This window comes from Capra hircus, chromosome 24 (assembly GCF_001704415.2).
Source record: "Capra hircus breed San Clemente chromosome 24, ASM170441v1, whole genome shotgun sequence".
In the NCBI taxonomy this organism is placed as follows: Eukaryota; Metazoa; Chordata; class Mammalia; order Artiodactyla; family Bovidae; genus Capra; species Capra hircus.
This window is the reverse complement of record NC_030831.1, coordinates 47,090,394-47,113,427: the sequence shown is the minus strand read 5'-3', so window position 1 is coordinate 47,113,427 and position 23,034 is coordinate 47,090,394. Positions and strand designations below refer to the sequence as shown.

Genomic DNA, 23,034 nt, shown 5'->3' with positions numbered 1-23,034 from the left:
TGGATTTGCAGATATGATGACCAATTCATGGCACTGAGAGAACCAAGTAAAAAGGCCAATGGTTTGCAACAAGGAAGGCCTAATGACTGAGGCTTTGTGAAAAACTTAACTGGTAGGTGTTAATCATGTCACTGTTTTAGATTTTTATTTAAAAATCTGTTTCCAAGTTCCTTTTAAGATTACTTCTTAAAAGACCCAACTATATTTCGTCCATCTGAATATGGTCATCCCATCTTTCACCTGTGGCTGTTACTAGATTCATTCTGTGATCAGTAGAATCATAGAATTCTTCTTTGCTCACTCTTTATACAGTGTCCTCTGGAGAGGGAGGGAAGGGAGTTTCTAAAACATGGTATGGATCAAAAGTCTCTATTATCGTTTAAAAGCAGTGACAACAAACTGAAGACTGTGTAAATGAAATAAGCCCCCAAAGCTCATTGCGTGATAAGTAGGCTCTACTGGGGGAATTAGAGCTACCGTATGAGTCCTCTTCTTATTTCTAGTGCCAGGAATGTAGGCTGGATACTTCTTGTTGCTATTTGAAAGACTCTTTGGCTTTTCAGACTGTCCGTGTGTACGGAAAACAGGTGTTGCCACTGTGTTTGGCTGGCAGAGTGCCTACGGTGCTTTTTCTGCCACCTCCGTTTATGCTGTCATCTTCCCAAAATAGTTGGGCTCTAAGTAATTCTCATTAGAGAAATCAGCTCACTGATTTTTTCATCTCCAGTTAAATTGTGCCTTCATCGCCTTAGAACATAGCAAACTTTTTAGTTTTTTTCTTTTGCCAGTTAGCAGTCTTTATATCTCCCAATTTATGCTTGTTGTAGAAGAGTTTAAGTATGCAGAAATATAAAAGAAAGAAAATAAAAATCACCCATAATCTTGTCACCTAGAGAAAACCAATGTCAACATTTTGGAGTTGCAGCCTTTCTAATGCATATTAAATCATTGTTTAAACAAAATAAAATATTACACATGCTATTTTTTTTTAACCTTCCTTTTCTCCACTTAACATGAACTTCTTTTCTTGACTACCCAGCAGTCTATAAATGTAGTCTTATATTGGACAGTAAAGTTTATCCAAGTTTTAGACATCATTGTTACTATATCTTTGCACAAATCTATGATCATTTTCTTAGGATAAACTCCTAAAAGAACTGCTGTGTCAAAGACATGATCTTTTCAAAGCTCTAGATGCAAAATTTTATGTTGCTTTCCCAAAACGTTGGATTCATATTCCCATCCTTGAAACACCATGTGTCATCTTTTCTTTAGATCTTTGGTAACTTAAATGGAAAAAGTGGTTCCTCATATTATTTCCTTTTCTTTCATTGCTGGGGATATTAAACACTTTGCCAATATCTGCCGTCCCTTTGTACGTGTTGTGAATGCCGTAGTCTTTCCTCATATTTCTTTTGATATGTTCATTTTCTTATGGTTTGTGTGAACTTTTTACATACTAAAGTATTCTGTATCATGTTGCAAATTTTTTTTGCTTCAATTCATTTTAAAATGTTGACTTTGGTGTTTTGTGTTTGCATTTGTTGTCACATCAAAGCTTTAAATATTTATCTAATCAAGTCTATCAGTCTTTCTGGCTTGCTTTTTGTCTTTGGCACCTTTCCTCATTCCACTTCTATAAAAATATTCACCATTTTTCTATCACTTTAATAGCCTTTTGTTTTCATTTTAATTTAAAGAATTGTACTGTATGCCATCAGAGAGCCATGAGCATGAATTAAGTAAGGGCTAGCTACCATCATTCCACTCTAAATTGCCCTTAGCTCTTTCCTCCTCCAAAATCAGCCTCTCCTGGGATTCCAGGGAAGTGGCACAGCCAGCTTCAGGCAGACTTCGTTCCCACCCCGATCAGAGGCACTGCAGAGCTCAAGAGGGACAGAGGAAGCTGCCAAGGCTCAGAGAGCATGTCTTGTCTTCACAGATGGATGCCTGTTTGGGATGTACTCTGGCCTCTGGAAAGCACACTGATCTTCTGAAGGTGTCTGGCCCAGGCACGAGGCCAAGGATGCTGATGGAATGCTGGTTCTTATTGCCTTGTGCCCAGTCTATGGGCTTTGACCCACCTCCAGAGCATCCTGAGGTGGCAGGTGGATTCCAGCCCCTCATACAGCCCCTGACTCCTAATTGTTATCAGTGCAAGTCAAAATTACCCACTTCTCATCTACCAGTACAGGAAAGAGAACTGAGTGTCTGAAGCCCAACCAAGTCGATTTGCCTTGTCATCAAATCTTAAAGCACTAGAGAAGGAAAGGGCCTTACAGAGCACATTATTCCATACCCTTGTTTGTTCGGATAAGGGTCTGAGCCTCGAGTTGGGTAACTGTCATTCAAGGCAGATCCAGACCTTCTGGTGGATATTTCAGTGCTCTTTTCATTCTTCATCCGTTAACCAGCCCCTGCCGTGTGTCAAGCACTGTGGTGGGCTTTGGAAATTTTAGAAGTGTCTAAAATATATCTGTCTGCCCTCACTGTTTACCTCAAAGACACATGTATGACACCTAATCATAGTATGAACGGTGGATGCATTAACAGAGATATGTGTACAGTACTGGAGGAGTAGAAGAGAAGGGTGATTGATCCTGGAAGGAGAGGGCAGGAGAATCAGAGAACATTCTGGGAGACATAACATTTGAGCTTGAAGAAATGGGAGAGGTTTGCTCTAAGGGCAAGGTCACACCAGTGGTAATCACACTGTGGCTGGGAGTACAGTGCATGTGTGAAGACTGGAGCGTGGTTTGGCGGGTGATGGGGTGCAGGGAGCTTCCTCCACCACTGCGCTGTAGTCAGCTGAGTACTTGCTGTTCCCCACTCAGCCGCTGCGACTTAGTGCAGAGTGCTGATCACATCTCCTCCCCGCTTTCCTCGCCGGTCACCCTCCAAGGGAATCAGGGCTCCTCCTCTAACCCTAGCACAGTACTACAGACTTACCTCTATTACAGCGACTTTCCCATCAAATTCTGAGATGAGACTAGGAAGTGGGTCTTTAAAAAAATACATGTTATAAAAGTCAAGACTGTGGAGAGGATAAAAAGATCAAGTCTGCTAGAGATGGAGGGGAGGGGAGCAGTGAATGAGTAGAGCATGGAGGATTTCAGGGCAGTGAGAATGTTCTGCCCAATACTGTGACGACAGAGACGTGTCACTATAGACTTGTCCAAATACACAGACTGTACAAAACACCAAGAGTGAATCCTAAGGTAAACTATGGACTTCAGGTGATAATGGCATGTCAGTGTAAGTTCATTCTTGGTGGTCAGTTCTGGTGAGTTATGTTGGTTATAGGGGAGTATGTATAGGAAATCTCTGTAGCTTTTTATTAATTTTGTTGGGGACCTAAAACTGCTCTATCTTTTTTAAGTCTCTTAAAATTAAAATAATTAAATTAAAATCTCTTCGAAATTATTTAAAATATTATAGAAAGATTTGTTGTTCCTGTGTGACTGTTTGCAACCCCATGGGCTGCAGCATGCTAGGCTTCCCTGTCCTTCACTATCTCCCAGAGTTTGCTCAAACTCATATGCATTGAATCAATGATGCCAACCATCTCATCCTCTGTCACACACTTCTCTTCCTGCCTTCAGTCTTTGCCAGCATCAGGGTCTTTTCCAGTGAGTCAGCTCTTCGCATCAGGTGGCCAAAGTATTGGAGTTTCAGCTTTAGCATCAGTACTTTCAATGAATATTCAGGACTGATTTCCTTTAGGATTGACTGGTTTTATCTCTTTGCTGTCCAAGGGACTCTCAAGAGTCTTCTCCAGTACCATAGTTCAAAAGCATCAGTTCTTTGGTGCTCAGCCTTCTTTATGGTCCAGCTGTCGCATCCGTACATGACTACTAGAAAAGCCATGGCTTTGACTAGATGGACCTTTGTCAGCAAAGTCATATCTCTGCTTTTTAATATGCTGTCTAGGTTTGTCATAGCTTTTCTTTCTTCCAAGGAGAAAGTGTCCTTGATAGAAGTCAAAAAATAAAAAGAACAGTGTTTTTAGTTTCTAAGTATCCATAATCTCATGTAAAGGGTTTATCTCCTTGAAAGTGATGCGAAACCATCATGGACTTTTAAGCAGGAGAGTGAAAGGGATTTGAAGAGGAAGGAGGTGGAGGCCGGATGGTTGGTTGGGAAATTTTTCAGGCAAGAGGTGCCTGCATTTGGGAGGTAACAATGGCAAAGAGGAGAAGATGGAGGTGGAATATACAGGACTCACACCAGCTGGCTGCCGAGATGAAAAGAAGAGAAGAAAAGATGACAAAGTTTCTGGTTTCTTCAAGGCCCTGCCCTGGCCATCCAGCACAGATTCATGTGAGATCAGGTCAATTTCTCAATTAAAGCTGAAAAAGCTGAAGTTAGCCAAGTCCCCCTTTTAAAAAGATCACATGGAAACGATGAAACAGCAAGATACACATTAAGAAGTCATTCCTTTCTGGAAATACAATAAAAATGATCAATATGTAGAATGGCAAAGATATTTTGCACAGTATCTCTTAAAGATCCTTCCTTCCTTCTCCGATTGAGGCGTATGTGTGCGCATGGTAAGTCGCTTCAGTCATGTCCAACTCTTTGCAACTCTGTAGACTGTAGCCCACCAGTCCCACCAGAATCCCATGGACAGAAGAGCCTGGAAGGCTACATGGGGTTGCAAAGAGTTGGACATGACTGAGTGACTAATACACTCTCAGAATTTACTATTTATTCTGATTAAACCACAATCTTGGAGAAAATATGTCTTCAAATAACCATAGCACAGAGAGCTCACCCAGGTGCTCTGTGATGACCTAGACAGGTGGGCTGGTGGGGAGTAGGGTTTGGAGGGAGGTTCAAGAGGAAAGGGATATATATATATATATTCTTATGGCTGATTCACATTGTTGTACAGCAGAAATCAACACATTGTAAAGCAATTATCTTCCAGTTAAAAAAAAAATATTTTTTTAAAGGGGAAGTGTTTCTGTGGAACTGTCAGTAATGTACTATACCGTCAATGTGCTAAATATACCAAAAGTAGATTTTGCACTTTAATTAATTTCTTTCTCTGCTTCTCGCTCCTTCCAGATAATTTCCAGGATCAAATGAAAAGGGAACTAGCCTACAGAGAAGAAATGGTGCAACAGTTACAAATTGTAAGATGCATTTCTACTTAAAAATAAATTCAAGGTGATGGGTTTGTTTTCAAAACCACCTGATATGTATGAAGCTGCTCCTGTTTTTTGCCTTGAAATCCTTTGGTCCACTTACCTCTCCGCTGGTTTAGATGCTAATTGCCAAGAGATTTACTTAGATGCAGGATAAACAGATGTGTCAGTATGTTTCCTCTAAATGTAACTACCTACCATGTGTTGATGGACAGATGTGTACATCGTCTCTGAGAGTGAACCAGAGGTACCTGCATCGTCTTCCACTGTGCAAACCTCCGAACACAGCGCGGGGCTGTGCCAGAGGCCCAGGGAAGGGCCATTGTCTTTGTCTTCCCCCTCCCTCCACCATCCAGACCTGAGCCAGGCCCACCGCTGTCAATAGAACTTAGTATAAACACAATTCATCAATTAAATTCCCTTGAAGGATGATGAAAAGAAACGAATTATTTCCAAATGAAGTATGTTACTCACTCTATCCTGATCGTGTCTGAAAGTAGACACGGACTGAAATCTGTTGATACAGAAACAGGGAAACAGGAAAACATCTACTAATTAATGGTGTGAGTTTTTTGTTTTTGTTTTTTGAGTTGTATTTTCTTTTTCTGTTTTTCTCGCCCTTTATCCCCATGCAGACGCATCTGGTATTATTTATTGGTGCTTTGAAAGTCATCTCCCAAGCTTCCTCATTTTCATGAGTACAATGGGGAAATAATTTCTGCTCAGTTTTTGTAAGATATTTTTAATCACTTGGGTAAAGACATAACACTGATTCTTAATGTTATTCACAGCACGGTTGTTATAATTTGGGTTGTTTGGCGTTTCTGAGCTGGTCCCCGCTATCCTTCTGCCATGAAATGTTTGTCTGCGCAGACTCGCCTGTCTTGTCTAGAGAGCCAGGCACCTAGCTCTCTGTCAAGATTATTTAAGAAAGATGGTTATTGATGTTTCCTTTCTGCGTGGGAGAAAATCGTGCTTGCTTTAATGGAGATTGCCGAGAGTCATTTTGAAAGCATCCTTGTATTTCACGACATTTTCCCCCATTCTGAGGGCTCTATTAAAAGTGCTGCTAACTCTAACCCTCCTTCTGATGTTTTCCTGGATCTCAAGTGCTGGTTAACGACTCTCAGTTCTGAAAACCACCTCAACTTAAGATCCTCTTAAATAGGATCCTTCTTCTTGTTTTGGTTTTGTTCGTGTTAGTTTTATTTGCACCTAAATTCATTGGGGAAGAAAAGCATTTTCTTAATCAGTTGGCCACTAATCCCCCACAGGAGTTAAAAAAGAAAAGTATCTACTGTCCTTAGCTTTTGATACCTAGATAATAAGAGCTGCTTATTACTTGCTGTGAATTTATGTATTGCTTAATTTGCCCAAAGAAAGAATATAAAGATAGAATCAGAGGTACAAGGATATAAAATTTTAAGACTTTACTTATTTTACATAGGATACGATTTTCAGACTCTTAAAACAAAAATTGGCGTACGTGCAACCAAAAATGTGTGACTCCTGGGTGATGATGAACATAGCAAAATGGGCATTAGGAAAGGAAACTAAATAATTATTTTAGTGCTAGTTATTAAGGCCAGTTATGTAACTTTAATGTCTTAATTTTCTTTGACACTTGATTTCTTTAGTAAAAGAGGACGTGACATTGCATCCATGTGATAAGCAGACAGTATTAATAAAGGGAAAAATGTCTCATGTCTTTTGAGATATTTGGTGTATGGGATGGTACAAACTGGTATTGCAGAATATCATTATTGTATTGCAAAGTATTCTATCGTCATGTAGTCATTTATCTAGATAAGTGTTATTAATTCATATGCTTCTAGATAGTAAATTTTCCTGATTGGAAATTAAATTCTTTGGGAGGAGTTGGAATGTTTCCCCCCAACCCTTGTAGGTACCATGTAATTTCTGAAATCCACAAAAGCACATCCACACTGCCAACATGAAAACTGGTGAAATAGGCATGATTTATTCCTTTTGCTTCTTCCCCTACTTTTGTGTCCCCTATCCTGAAATGTCCGGGTCTTCGTGTTGCCTTCAACACCAAGCATGGTGTCTAATATCAAATAGCTATCAGTAGACATTGCTGAATTAATCACCACCCATGGATGCCCCTGACTCTGATAATCTAATGTACCCATCCTCTTAATTCTTCTCCAGATTTTCCTGGCTTGGTCCTGATTTCCCCAAATATTTTTTTGTGCTGGGTAACTACTACCAAAACTATTAAAAGAAGCCTTACTAGTGAATTGTGCATGCATGCTCAGTCGGGTTTGACTCTGGATGGTAGCCCGCCAGGCTGCTCTGTTCATGAAATTTTCCAGCAGAATACTGGAGAGGTTGGCCATTTCCTACTGAAGGCGATCTTCCCCACCCAGGGTTCAAACGTGCGTCTCTTGCATCTCCTGCTTTGGCAGCGAATTCTTTACCACTGCACCACCTGGGAAGCCCCACTAGTGAATTACCAGGAGCTTATGCTTTACTAACAGATACAAGCTTTAAGGTCTGCAAACTTGAGTTCAAGATTCATCCTATATAGTTCATTGTATCAGTTTCTAAACCAAAGGGACCCATTGAAGGGCCAACCTAGTATCTTGATAGGTATATGATAAGGCACGAGTGCTTAATAAGCATGAAATGCAGATGTAAATCATAAAATGCTATGCCAGTATAAATAATCAATTTAATGGCGTGCTCTTTCCCAAAGTAGTACCTCTGTTAGTGGAACTATTGGCTAAAGATACATTTGTGCAAGAAGGACTTGTGTTCACACTATACCATCTGCTTTAGAATTGAGGCAGTGGACTCAAGATTTCTTGAATGGAAACATCCTGTCCCTTATTCAGCTTGTATTTGCTAGAGTACCTGGAGAAAAATGTCTTTAGAATTATATCTAAATCAAGTTGCCAGGTATCACATTTATTGACTTTCTCAGTATTTTTGGTTTAGTGCTCTAACTCATCACTAAATATGGATACATACTTTGTTCCTTGAGAACAGAACAATTCACCAAAATTATTTTATTCATTTATGCTTAAATTATTTTATATTTAAAGTGTATAGAGCATAAGTTACAGAATAGTCATTTACCTGCAGAATAGATTTCTTTTCCTTTAAATGAGATGAAAACCTACTGTATCCTGCAGTCATAGAAAATTCAAGTATATTAAAACCATCATATTTTGTAACAATTCCCATAGACCCACAATGCATTTATCCTATGCTGTTACACAGTGTTCTTATTCAAGATTATATTGAAAGCATCTTGGGTATCATTGCCATAGAAAGAAAACTTATGAATTTCTTTGGTGCCTGCATTTTTAGATTCTCTGCTGACTGTAATTTCCATACCGTTGCTTCCTTATACAGTTTGTTAAATGCAAAGTTGTGGTGACTATAGATTCAAATGATTGATTCTCTTTGTACATTTATAAATGAATGTGCATTTATTTCAATGTGAGATTTAAAGCATATGCAGTTTGTTTAACATACCTGGGCCACAAGCTAATTTTTTTTTTTTTTTTACAAATAGCTTAAAATTAGAGTTTTAATGTTCTTAACACAGTTTATGTTATAGTCCTCCACCTCTGCCTTGGGTTTTCAAATGCTTAAAATGTTTTCGTTACCAAACTAGATTTATTCATACAAAGAAATATGTTCCTCTCGGTATGAATCAAAAACATTTTTAGAATTAGCAAGTTCATGAAGATGTTTATTACATTAAATATAATCAAGAGCAAAAGATTTCTCATTCACAAGTGAATTATGATTCTAGGGAAAAAGTATTCAATTTGTAAACCAAAACCATTATCCTTTAGGATTAAGAAGAAAGTGAAAAAACTGTTACAATGATATGTGTAGTTTCTTTAAAATTTAAAGGATGAAATGAAGGTATTTTGCTAAGTGTATGACATTGTTTTAAAGATTTTTGCTAGTGTATGGTTGATTGACAATATTATGTTAGTTTTAGCTGTACGGCAAAGTGAATCAGTTATACATATTTATATATGTCACTCTTTCTTAGATTCTTTTCCCATATAGGCCATTACAGAGTACTAAGTAGAGTTCTCTTTGCTATACAATAGGAAAAAAGCATTTTTAGTTGTCCTTATTAGCTATCTATTGTATATATAGTAGTGTGTATATATCAATCCCAGTATCCCAATTTATCCCTCCCCATTTTTAACCCCTGGTAAGCATAAGTTTCTTTCTACATCTATAAGAGTATATGACCTTTTGATTAAAGTTTTTCCAAGGACTAGGATATAATATAATTTACAACATGAGCCGAGATTACTATAATGTCTTGATAACCTTTTTTTTTTTTCATTGCTAATTTGGCAACACTTTTTTTAAAGCAAGTACATATATGTTGAGGCTACTACCATTAGCTTTGTTCAAGGCATGTCATAGTTGAAGGCATAGTTGTTGAAGACATTAGTCATCGTTCTTGAAGAACATTGTGAAGCTGCAACAGAAAACACGATAAATGACTGGACTCAGATTCACATCCTTTGAACTTGCTGGATTGCTTCCAAGGGCGCATAGATTAAGGGGAAAAAAAAAAAAACGTTTTTAAAATGTGCTGGTCTTTAGGTGCCCTCTACTGTTTTTCCAGAACGCTGCAGTCACACACAGCCAAGGGGAACCGGTCTCAAAGTTCTTCATTCAAAGCCTCAATTAACATCATGTTAGTCCACTAGATTTAGTACTAATGTTTCATTCACTGTGGACTTGTGAAAAAGCAGTTTACAGCTCTCTGATGGTGTGAGCGCTGTGCTTCCTTGCAGGGAAAGGAGCAGTGACAGGTCTTTATCATTGCTGTAGAAGTGTTCCTTCTTCGGCAAGGACACAGCTCTTCAAAGATAATACAGTCTTTTCTTGGAGGTGCTCTAGGATTGACTAGGATGGGAACTTGCCCAGATTTCTACTCTCTGAACCTGGAGAGTTGTATATATGTAAATGTATGTTTTACATATGTAAATATGTTTTACGTATTTTTAAAAGGTAGATCAAACGCTTTATTTTTAGAAAATATCCCTGGGTCCCTAGAGGATTTTGATTTTGTGACTAAATGTGTAACACATCAGAGGACTTGATCTAAGTCTGAAAGTCTGTGGAAGCTGCCTTAAGATTCTCCAGGAGATGGCTTTGACTAAAGTGGGTCCTCTTCCAGTTATTGACCTATTGCCTTGCATCTTGACAAGGCAGTCACTTGTTTATAAGTTGTATATCCTTTTTCACATCATTCTCTTTTTGAAATGTAGATCCACTTTAATGTCTGAGCTCAGACTAACTCTCTCTTGGCACAAACTAGGAAATTATCCTTTTTGGCAAAATCTCAATACTTTTGGTACACTAGAGCCAACTAGGTAATTTAGAAGTTACATAATAACTTTCAGAGGTTTTTGTCCATGCCAATCTTGATGATTTCCAAGCTGATCAAGATGAAAAGAAAGCTTTTATGAATTCTAATATGTGGGGTTTACATGGCGTAATTGTCTTAAATGGAGCCTCTAAGGTCATAAGCTTCCCAAGATGCGGAAGACAGAACCTGATGCACCACCAATCATAAAAGTGCCCATTACTTGATGTATCATAAGAAAAGGAAGCTTCTAACTATTATTCTAGGATGCCATCAATCATAATACAGCCAATTTCAGAAATGTTAAAATCTGAGGGGGAAAGTATATCTTAGAATCAATGAAATAGGATAGTTTCCATGAGCAACTGGGCCGTATGCTAATATATTCTTTATTTATCATTCATGATTTAGGACTTGGAATTAATAATTCTCAGCTCACAACGTGAGATAAACAGTTCTTCACACAGATCTAAATTTCAGTCTGGAGATTTGAGGATCAAATATCCTTATTTGGAAATGTCCTTTTTTTCCCTGAGTCCTCGTAAAGAATTTCCTTATCAGCTTCCCATCTTAATGAGATGCTGCGTTGCTGTTTCTGAAAAAAAAGAGAAAGAGAAAGCATTCTGACTTAGATGTGAAAGTAGTGCCCTTCAGGCAGTTTTCTTTAGGTTAGGGTGAGTACTTTACTGGCTTTGATGAGATGGCTCATGGTGATATTAACTTATCTCGTGTAGTGCCTGGTACAGAAGATACTTACTAAATCTTTGTGGCATCTAATCTTTATGTTGAGAATGCTTTCTAAATGCAAGAGTGACCCAAATGCATTTTATTAGGTAATTCTCTATACCCCAGGTTTCCATCTTTTCCACTTGTTATCCTAAATAATAGAATTCCATTCAAGGCTCTCTGATAGCATTCATCTAAAGAGAGAGGTGATCCGTGTATTTTTGGCATATTGTTTCATACAACATAGTGGAAAATCAAGGTTCACGTGTGTCTCTGTTAATAGCAGCTATAGCATAACACAGAGTGGAAAGACAAGGTACCTAGAGTAGGTCCCTGTGTAACTGTTCTTGTCGTGGTTATCTAGCTGACCTTAGCTTTTGTCCTAAAATGTGAGATTAGGACACTGAACTTTTTATGGTCCTATATGAAGCAACATCAGTGCTGCTGTCCTGCCCTTTATCGGATATGTCTCTATTGTATACATCCATGTTGTGGTTGTGTATCTAGACACTGAGACAGTTATTTTAGTTTTCTCTCTCTTTTTCATCAAAAAGACTGTTTGATTTGACAAACCAGTTACTATGGCCAACTGGTCCAGTTAATGTTAGTCACTAGCATCACTGTAGATTTGTAGCTCCTTCCCGTTAATAAAAGTTCATATTTATGCACTAGCGGATCAGGAGAGCAAAACATAAATATACTGGGACTGTGAGAGATGTCTAAAACAAGACACAAAATATTACTTAATTGAGTGGCTATAATTTTATTTCCTTCACTGCTTTTACATAATATCAGCCATAGTTCATGTTACATTCTAGAGGCTGAGTGTTTCTTTAAATGTAAAATAGACTTAAATCACTAGATTTCTGAACTTAGTCTTGTAATAATGAAGGTAAATAACATAACTAGATTTAATGGAGAGGCAAATGTAAATAATATTATACATGTAGTCCAATTTCAGTTGTTTGAATTTTCTAGCATATCAAGTGTGAGGGACTTTCATTCAAAGCCCCAGTATTGAAGAGTATTTTTCAAGTTTCAGGTAGAATTCTCAAGGGTCATGTTTTCCATTCAGCGCAATTATTTCTGATGCTTCTTAGTAGTTACCGGGAAATTACCCAGAGTAATAGTTTGTATTTAGTTAATCTTATTTGTGATTTATAATGAGACATTTGATTGCTCTAGTTAAATGAAAAGTTACATTGAACTAGCTTGTAATCACATTCTTGTTTGTGACCTTGGACATAGGAATACCATATTATTAAATGCAAGTTTGTTTTTTTTTTTAACTTCTTAAGTCAAATGTCACATAGGAACCTCAGAGACTAGCTGTAGCAACAGTCTAGTGTGATCATCTGCTCTGTCCTGAAATGCTTTCTAATGGGACTTAGGAATGCTGTATCCCAGAAGCGCCACCCTGCTGGGGAGAATGGAGACCTTTTCTCCTCAGGGCAGATCCGCAGGCATTCAAATCGCTAGGCACAATGAAGGGCAAGGGTCTCCATTACACCTCTGTCTCCAAGTTTAGCTCACCTGGAGAGTTTTGCTTGTTTTTATCTTACAGATTCCCTATGCAGCAAGCTTGATCAGGAAAGAAAAGCTTGGTGCCCATCTCAGCAAAAGCTAAAAGGTGAGCTCACCAGAGAAAACTCTGAGTTGCTTGCTTGTGTTCCTCACTGATGTACTTGATGGTAGCCCCCTAGCACCGGGGGCTGGGTGGTGCTGCACTCTATGTTTAAGCTGATACACTGTTGAACTTCATTCTGGTCCTGGGACTTCCTGAATAAGAAGCTAAGTGCATCTTACAAATTCTGTGGAAATTTTCTAAAGCTAAGGAAATTCTCAAGTCAGTCTTGTACATGTGGTCTTCGTTCTGTTTTGAGGTTTTCTGCTCCTTCTGGTTCCTCCTAATACCCCGATTCCTGGTACGCTGAAGGAAATCAGAATGTCTAAAGCTGTGCTTATTATGTTTCCTCTTCTTTGCTCTCTTCTTGGCTCAAATTCTTGCTGAAATCCAGCTTGCAGTGAGTTACTGGCAGATGGTGCTGTGAATAACTGCAGGCGACATAGACCTTCGAGAACTTCTTCTGCAGGTTTAGCCATTCACTCTTTTATAAAACAGTCCTTGTTTCTCTACAGATGAGGACAGATCCAATGTCACATATCTGGCAACAGTTTAAAAGACAAGAATTCTGGACACCTAGGGGAAAGAAGACAGTAAAAATTCAATGACTGTATTCAGTTCAGTTCAGTTCAGTCACTCAGTCATGTCTGACTCTTTGCGACCCCATGAACCACAGCACACCAGGTCTCCCTGTCCATCACCAATTCCCAGAGTTTACCCAAACTCATGTCCATCGAGTCGGTGATACCATCCAGCCATCTCATCCTCTGTCATCCCCTTCTCCTCCTGCCCTCAATCTTTCCCAACATCAGGGTCTTTTCTAATGAGTCAGCTCTTCGCATCAGGTGGCCAAAGTATTGGAGTTTCAGATTCAGCATCAGTCCTTCCTATGAACACCCAGAACTGATCTCCTTAGGATGGACTGGCTGGATCCCCTTGCAGTCCAAGGGACTTGCTAGAGTCTTCTCCAACACCACAGTTCAAAATATTCAGAATATACCTAACCATTTCAAAAACAACTTTTTATGATATAGAAGAAGATATATATAATTATTAGAACTGAAGGAATGCAAAGCTAGGACACTGTTGTTTTCGTAGCAATACACTAAAATGACCTAGCAGCTAGAACAGCTAAATCAGTGAAAAACTCAGATGTCAGAGGTGGTGTTTGTACGTGCTCATGGCCAACTAGGATTGTGGTCATTTATCAATTTTATTCATTCCCATAAGAATGATACTACTCACTCCTTCCCTCTGGAACCTATTTTCACCTCAATAGAATTTATTGGCAAAAAAAAGAAATTCTATGCAGTGCAGGTTCGTGGTTCCTCTTCTTTCCTTACGTTTCTCTTCTGCCTATCACAGGCTTCCTATACTATGCACACGTGACAGTTCTGCTTCTTGCCATCATCTTTATTAGTGATGCATGCTAAGTGGCTTCAGTCGGGTCCAACTGTTTGTGACCTTGTGGACTGTGGCACACCAGGCTATTCTGTCCAGGGGATTCTCCAGGCAGAAATACTGGAGTGGGTTGCCATGCCCTCCTCCAGGGGATCTTCCCGACCCAGGGATCGAACCCACGTCTATGACATCTCCTGCATTGGCAGGTGGGTTCTTTACCACTAGCACCATCTGGGAAGACCCTTATTAGTGATAATCTTCAGTATTTGTCTTAAACAATTGTATGTATGTCACATTTCATTAGGAGCTCAAAATTCTTTCCAAGACAGTCTCTCATTCATATGCTTTCCCTTAATTTTATGCACAGGGAACCGAGATACGGTGAAGAGAGATATGATGTTTTATGTCTCTGTTGCAAAACCAGGAAGGATTCTAGGCCTCCTGACTTTAAGTGCAGTATCTGCTTAGTCCTTATACAGTGACTTCTGTGAGCAGGTGTTTAGCCACTGAGTTGCTCGGACAATAAGCCATTCTGTTTTGAGACACTCAGATATTGTCATTCTGTTTCCGTCTCCATGAAATCATACACTTACACAAATGCACCTGCGAGTTTGGCTTCATTCTGTACATTCAAGTATTTTTCTTAAGTCTGAAGTTGATTTGAGGTGCTTTCTTTCTCAGTTTTATAGACCGGGTTTGTCCCAGCAGTGTGAAATAAATAATTTTAGGACATTAAGTCTAATAAATCTTAATGCAGGATATCAAGGTAATCAGAGCAAGAATCATCCAAATGAATACTGATAAACCCGTATGTATAAAAGTTTGAAAATGTCAAACTACTTTTCTTTCAAATCAAAGAGTAAATACTGGAATGTGCTTTTTAAGTAACCTTTTCATTGAACTATAGCACATTCACCAAAGCCTACGAATCACCAAGTTATACAAGTTGTGAAGTCAAGAACTCAAAGCTCAGTGAACTCACTTGGGTTCTAGCACCTTGTGCCTCTTTCCAGTCACTCCCCTGACCCGAGAAGACTGGTTTTGCTTGTTTTTGAACTTTAGCAAAAGACATTATAGAGAACAGTCTCTTGTATCTGGCTTTTTTCACTCCACCTTTTTGGTACATCCATTAGACTGTAGTTTGATTTATACTTAGGGACTTCAATAAACTCTTTTTACCGTCCACTTCCCCAATTCATCTTCTCTACTTGTCACACGTGAGCTGCTCTCCACCTGCAAAATGAAGACCTACCACCCAGAAACCACGCCTTTGATGGTGACATAGTGTACAGAGAGGTGGAAAAAAAAAAAAAGATTGATTTGTGTTTAGTAAGTAATGCTTCCTCCATGCTGATTTTGTTTCCATCCTTGCAAACAACAGGGATTTCTCTAAGTAGACCCTGGTGCTTTCAGAAGATTAGTGGTTACTTAAATGCTGAGCTAAATCAGCCAAGCAGAGAATCACAACCATATTGTTAGAGGCAGTATTTGATTCTCAACATGCCAAGCCTGCAAGGAATTACCCCAGGAGAGATGACAAAATAAAAATCATTACACCAAGAGAGAGAGACAAATTCTGTCTTGCTGAGTGACCACAGGTTTCCAAATTAGGGACTGATGCATTAATGTCTTATGCAAGAGTGACCGTTAAGGTAGTGTGCTGTGTTCTTGCCACCCAGTGGATTCCAGTGTGACTATTAAGAGGAGGAAGCTTTTCAAAACCACAGGCAGTCCACTTAATAAGCTGAGCAAGTGCTGCCATGTATCACTGCTCTACAAATCTTATTTGTCCTGCATTAGGACACCAGAGATTCCATGTCAAATCAAAATAAAAGTCCACCCCTACCAAGGGACTAACTATGCAGTTCCATCAGAAGAGCCAAATTGTGTTTTTAACAAGATAAACCTCAAAATTTAGGTGTATATACTGAATAACTCTTAATTTTCCCTTGATAACTCCTTACAGATCCATTATCCATGGATTCATCGAAACCTTTCTTCAACCTAAGCATAGCCCCCTTTGGGGCAATGAATTCTATTTGTTTAGCTGCCAGCTGTGTAAACTGTAGTTTATTTTATTTATCTTTAAACTACCTCCTAAAACAAGCCCTTGTAGATTAGACATTGCACTGTTCCGTGCATTCGCTTTATCGTGAGCTCCTAAGTACAATGGAAGTGAGTTAAAAAATATTGCAACATGTTGTACATATTATCCTTTCGTCTGGAACTGTTTTTAACACCGGAATTATTCCTGATGCTCTTCCTTACCTTCAGTCATTAATATGCCCCAGTTCCTACACAGATGTTACAGTGTAATGTGTGTGAAATCTACACTGCAAATAAAAATGTCATGATGCTAACACCAATTTAATATTACTTTACATTCTTTTTCCCAAACTCCACTTAACATTATACAAATGTCATCCCTGTGACTCAGTGAAACACTTGTGTCTTTCACAGAGAACAGAATCATTTTTTACAAGTAAAAAGTGAATCATAGGTGTGGCTCATTCATAGTCATACAGAAACTTGCTGAACAAGCTGGAAATAATAATAACTGGCATTCACTGAGCACTAACCATGCCAGATACTTGGTCAGATTCTCTGCCACATTCTCTCTTTTGATCCTTACAGTTCTTTATGGTTGATCCTATTACTGTCTCCATTTCATACATGAGATCACAGGGGTTCAGTGAGGTCACTTAGCTAGAAAGTGACAAAGCCAGGATTCAATACAGGTCTGTTTAACACTAAGCCCCTTCTCTGTCTTTCCAGGATTATTGGGCTGGTTTTGAAAGAGTCTGACTTTCAAATCTGACACTACTCCCCTATGTCATCTTAAGGAATTTCATTGACTATCTTTGAGGCTCATTCTTATCTATGAAATGTGGATGGCCAAACCTGATCAAAACCTCCATCAGTTCTAAATGTTGACTGTCACTCTTGAATGCCAGTCTTCTGCCAAATTCTTTCTCACCAACGAGCTGCTTTTATTAAAGTCTGTTCAAAACCCTAGATAATACCCAAGAGTATAACCCACCTACTTTTGGCCTTCTGTCTGCATTTTTCTTCATCACTGATTGCCTTTTTACATCTTTCTAGAGAGTTTGAAAATATGATTTTTTTTCCCTATGCTAACAACATCTAGCTCTTTGGTAAACTCCTGTCATTTTTACTGCACTTCTGGGATAACTGCTATTAGAAAATGGCAAGGAAAAGGCCTTAAAAGGGTGTGGAGGAATTGTAATTGAACACTTTGTGTTTTTCTTGTGTAACAATCAAAAATAAAGGGTGGGAGCTGGGTAGCATGTTTCTCTCCTCTGATGTCAAACAAAAGAGTCTCCATTGAGAATGAGAGTGTGCTGCCATATTTCTCTGTGTGTGTGTGTGTGTGTGTGTGCGCACGCGTGCACGTGCGTGCTCAGTAACTCGGTTGTGTCTAAGTGCTTTGTATCAACTATTTTATCTTCAAAACAACCTACTGAGAGAAGTACTGCTACTCTCCTCATCCTACAGCTGAGCAGACGGAAATGCAGAGATGAGGCAGTTGTGTGTTCTCACTGCTAACAAGCGGCAGGATTTGAACCAGGCTGCCCACACTTCATCCACTCTCCCCTGACTTGGAACCTGAAATCATGACTTAATTCACATCTTCCATTATCAGTTATAAATACGTGGTTAATAAACCGATCCAGTGGTCCCATTGATGTTGAATGGCAAAACCTCCAGTCATACCTCTAGAGCTGCCCTAACACCCAGAACAAGAAAAACGGATATAACTTGGACTGTCCAGCTGAAGCCAGCAGGACATCAGTGCCTGTAACTCTGTCTGCCCCTTTACCGCAGGCTACCTGGCTTAATGTTTGCTCACAACAAATCGGAGTCTCTGGAACCCAACAGAATGACCTTACTGTGAAGAAAGGGCAGCAAAACTGCCAGGCTCTGATGTAATAGTTCCAGTTTGGCTCAGCGTCAGCAGAGATGCATAATCTAAGGTAGCAGGCAAACACATGGGGAAAGGAAGATGCTTTCATGGGCACTGGTTTAAACATTTTTATCCAAACTGTACTAAAAATGTCTCCTTTTAAGGATATACTGAATATTACTTTAAATGTTTTAAAATTATCTGATTGTATCATACTGAGGTTGTCATTCTGTGCTTTTTGTCTTATTCCAGGTGCGCAGAACCACTTCCTCTTATGCTCTTGTAAGATACAGCCTGCCCCTGAGCACTTCGGACCCGCACAGAGACTGCAAATGGAAAGGGCTTGGGAATCAGATAGAAAATCAGGTTCGGGAGAACCCAAGGACAAGTGACCTCAAAGCAGCGTGGACAACCATGTAAAATAGACTGTAGCGGCCATTCACTAGTGGGGGGAGGGGGGAGCCAACCAGAGCAGTCAATGCTTGTCGCATCTTTTGGTGGAACCAAAGTTCGAGTCTGTGTTTTTAAAGGCCAACCGAACCCAGAGCATGGGAGTGCTGTTAGCCAACTGGGGTGGGAAACCCATGGACAGTCCCGGGGGATCTCAGGGCTGCACAATTGGAGAGAACAGCTCTACAAGACTGCCTTTTACATCTGAACAAGTGATTCTTGGTGAAAAGACGACACAAGACCTGTCCCAGGAGCGGGGATCATGTTTCAGCAGCTAGGAGGGTATCAGCCGTGCGAACCTGCTTTTCCTAGGAAACTGGACAGACTTGTATGTGGCCCCTTCCTCTCTGGTACTTTGCCTGCTGTATGAATGAAGATTGTATTCCTCTGGAAATATTTTACAGTCTAATATTGAGTGTAATTAAGAATATAATCATGTTATCAAAAATGGTATTTAACTCTGTTGTAGTTTCTTTAACATTCATGTGGATAAAAAGTCTATAATAAAAAAACTATGAAGTAAAGTTTGTGTTCATGTAGTTATAGACGTCTGCTTAGGGGCAACACTAATACTTTTTAGAATTATTTTGGCTTAAAATGTTTGAATACATTATTTTTGGAAATGGAATTCCTTCAGAAATGGTTATTGAAGTCTAAGTTAGCCTTTGGCCACTGTCAGCAGCTAGAGTCCTCCTCATCATGATGGTATCTTTGGGTAAAGTAAGGTTCTAAATTTTGGCTGTGTCTTCTAACAGTATTGGTGAGGGAGTCGGTAGTGTGCCTTTCTCTATACTGTGATGTTTAATCAAAGTCCATGAGATAATTTTATGCCAAAAATTCTGCCTCTCAGATGAAAGAGATAGACAGGCCACAATGGTGACCCTCTGGAGCCAGGATGTCTAAAGTAATTCTGAGTTGAATGGAAGTCTACTGTGGATGCTCTCCTGCCCTGGAATTGCTAAAGACCATCCTACCTGAAGAGGCATCTCACCAATGGCATCCCTTGACACATTTCAAATGAAGTTTAAAATGCATTGCCATGATGTTTAATATTTATCCTCCACCGTCTTCATCATCATGAACTATCAATACAAACTTCACAATTAGCCCACCCTTGAGATAAATTTTCTTATCCTTAGCTGCTGCATTAAGAAACCAAAGGAGGGATACTCATTAGTGATTTTCTTCCCAGCCCGTGAAGGATGGGAAGCTGGATCAGAGAAGGGATATAAACAAAGTCCTGGGGTCTGAGGACAGGTCCCCAGTGACACTAGCAAAAGACAATGTGAAGACGCTGCAGCTGACCACTGAGAGGAGGCTGTTCTTCCAGGAGCCGGGGCATGGGGCTCACACAGCCTGTCGGACATGACACACATTTCTGAAACTGGCGCCCATGCTTGGTACGAGGAGAGGAGCTGGTGAGTCAAGCTGATGGAGAATTTTCTCCTACAGAAGCTCTAGATTACACATAGGGATGGAAGCCTAGCATCCTTAGCTTTGTACTCTTAAGTCAATAACACCGGAAGTGACAGAAAATTACCAGGAAAGGCACAGACCTGTCTTCATGACCAGCCACCAGGGGACAGCAGAGGTCATCTTCTGCAGAAACTAAGGGACCAGATAACCTTCAGAGTAAGAGCAGAAGCTCCAGAGGAGAAATAACTAAAGATTTGCAGATGAATTTAAAGTCTTTTTCTTAAGCTGCCATGTAAACAAGGTGGGCCACAGTATATAGGGTTGCAAAGAATCGGATACGACTGAAGCGACTTAGCACGCACGCAAGCAAGCCTGAAATGTCATTTTTTTTCTTTTCAATTGCATCTTTATTGGTCTCAGAGTTATTAGTGCTAAAATTCCAGCGAATGATCTTGCAGCAAAAGAAAAATTAGAACCAGATAACAAAATATGTCTGAGAGCCTAGACAAGTTATTCATGGCATAGCCCTGAATTGAGTTAATGGTCAAGCTCAGAGTGGGAGACCATTGACCTCTGCTGCTAGAATGCTGAAACTACATTAGTGCCTTGTGGATCTCCAGCTAAATTCCAGGTTCCATGGAAGCCCAGCTCTGCGTCTTTCCTTGAGTGCTGGAGACTCCTGTTTCCTTTCTCTCATGGCCTCAGAGTCCCCCCATCTTTCAAGGTATTTTGTTTTCTTTTTAATCAGACTGAGTCTATTCCTCACAAACCCTGGCACTTATCAATCCTCCATGCAACTCTGAAGTTATGCACCAAAATTTTCAAAAGGAAATCCAGCATATAATATGGAAACATCAATAACCCATTTATTTTCTCATTGAGCAGAATAAATGCCTCCCCTCTGTTCTAGCGCTGTATCCTAGCAATGCTTGATGCTTCTAATTTGGAACAGAAAGAATTTGTCCCTAAAACTTGATGTGATTGTGTTATCTGAGCTGCCTTGTGGAAAGAGAACATCCATCTAGAACACCACATGGGGCTAAAAATAAAGCTACCCTCCAGAAGGACAAATAAAATCCTTGGCTCCATGAAATGACAGCCAAAAAATGCTGTATTCTTTACTTCAACTATTTTATCATTCCAAGGTTAGCCCACATATTAGCGAATATAGAATATGAGCATTGCAAATAAAAGTTCTGTTTTAATTCCAAATGAAATTATAAGATCAGAAAGGGCAATAGCAAACCAAAGCAGAAGTCCCAGCCCATTAATTGGGATAGACTAGACAGTTCAGACTGATGCTTTTGATCCTCAGAATGCCTGAGAATTGCTCATCTATTTGCCACAGGCAAGGAGAGTGGGGCATCATATCCCAATTTCCTTATATTGTGCAAGAAGTATAGCCTCAGCTCTATGGAAAATAGACAAGAATTCTCTCCTAGCTACAGGGGATATAAATGAGAAGAGAGGAACACTTTCATTTATGGGTAAGAGTTTAAAGCAGCCTTGGTCAGCAGTGAGGAAGGTCAGAGAAGAGGAAAACCATAGCCATTCTAAGGACAGGTAACCACGTCATTCATTGGGGTGAAAGTGAAAGTGTTAGTTGCTCAGTCATGTCTTTTTGCGATCCCATAGATTGCAGCCTGCCAGCCTCCTCTGTTCGTGGAATTCCCTAGGCAAGAATACTGGAGTAGGTAGCCATGCTCTTCTCCAGGGGATCTTCCCCACCCAAGAATCAAACCTGGGTCTCCCACACTGCAGGTACTTCTAGCCAGTTTCAGGCCAGATGAAGAGAGCTCCTTTGTCTTGCTCTACAAAGTTCTGTGCACAAAGCTCAAGTGTGACCATCTTAAAACATTCCCCATACACAACTTATATCACAGTTTGCAATTATACACTCTTTCTGGGGAGGTTATACACCCTAAACTATATAAGGGCAGGGAAGGGTTGTTTCAGCTCACTACCATCTCCCTAGTGCTGAGAATAGTCTCTGGCATGCAGTAGCGATACAAAACATTCTTTGCTGAACAAGTTGAGTGAATCTCATTTGTTTTATTTGGGCCACCATAAGAGTCACTCATTTCACTGTTACTACTTTAAACTCAAAGAATTTTGACATTTCTTTTGGTTTCAGATGCCTCTATGTGGCAAATTGCTGGTTGCTCTCCAACAGACTATTCTCAGACGGCAATGCACCTCGATAAAAGACTACCTTTCCCAGCTTACATGCTGTCAGATGTGGCCAAGACGATGGAGGTAGAAATACGTGGAACTTTCAAGAGGGTCCCTTCAAAAGAGTTTGATTAGTTAGGCAGTGTTTCTCTTTCCTGATGTATGTAATGTGGAGGAAGCCTCGGAAGTCTTCTTGGACCATGAAGGTGACTTTTGAGACAGAAGCTATATGCTTGTGTGGCACAGAAGGATAATAGAAGCCTGGATCCCTGACAACTACTGAGCCCCCATTCCAACTCTGGAGTGCCCACTTCCAAGCTTCTTTTGTATTGGAGAGAAATGAGGTTCTATCTTGTTTAGCCACTGCTATTTAAGATGTTCTGTTAACTCTAACTGATTACAAAACCCTTTTCTCTATTTGGGAGCTCTGATCAGCCAACAGTCACACAACTTCCTGTTTGTGTGACAATTTCCCAATACATATTTATTCTGGTTACATCATTAGCCCATTGATTTAGCTCAAGGAAGTCACGGGGTTTTGAAGTCTATTTAGTCGCTGAGTAAAGTCTCAAGTCCAGTTCTTATGATCATGGACAGCTTTTCCTACTCAATCTCTTGGCTCCATCATCACAGCTGAGCAGGTTTACAACCTGTCTGGTATCCCTGACTGCAATATAAACTGGTAAAGATGAGGGGCCCTGATGCTGTGAAAGACTGAAGACAAAAGGAGAAGGAGGCAGCAGAGGGTGAGATGGTTGGATAGCATCACTGACTCAATGCACATGAATTTGAA

General features: G+C 39.8%; 1 protein-coding gene across 1 annotated transcript in view; it reads left to right on the top strand.

Annotated features, from left to right (window-relative positions):
* The window catches only part of SKOR2 (SKI family transcriptional corepressor 2), a 34,236-nt gene extending 21,356 nt beyond the window's left edge, over positions 1-12,880 (top strand). The window contains exons 6-7 of the mRNA XM_018039371.1: positions 5,071-5,138; positions 12,818-12,880. Of these exons, the coding sequence (XP_017894860.1) occupies positions 5,071-5,138; positions 12,818-12,880 (131 nt within the window). The remainder of the gene's footprint in view (positions 1-5,070; positions 5,139-12,817) is intronic.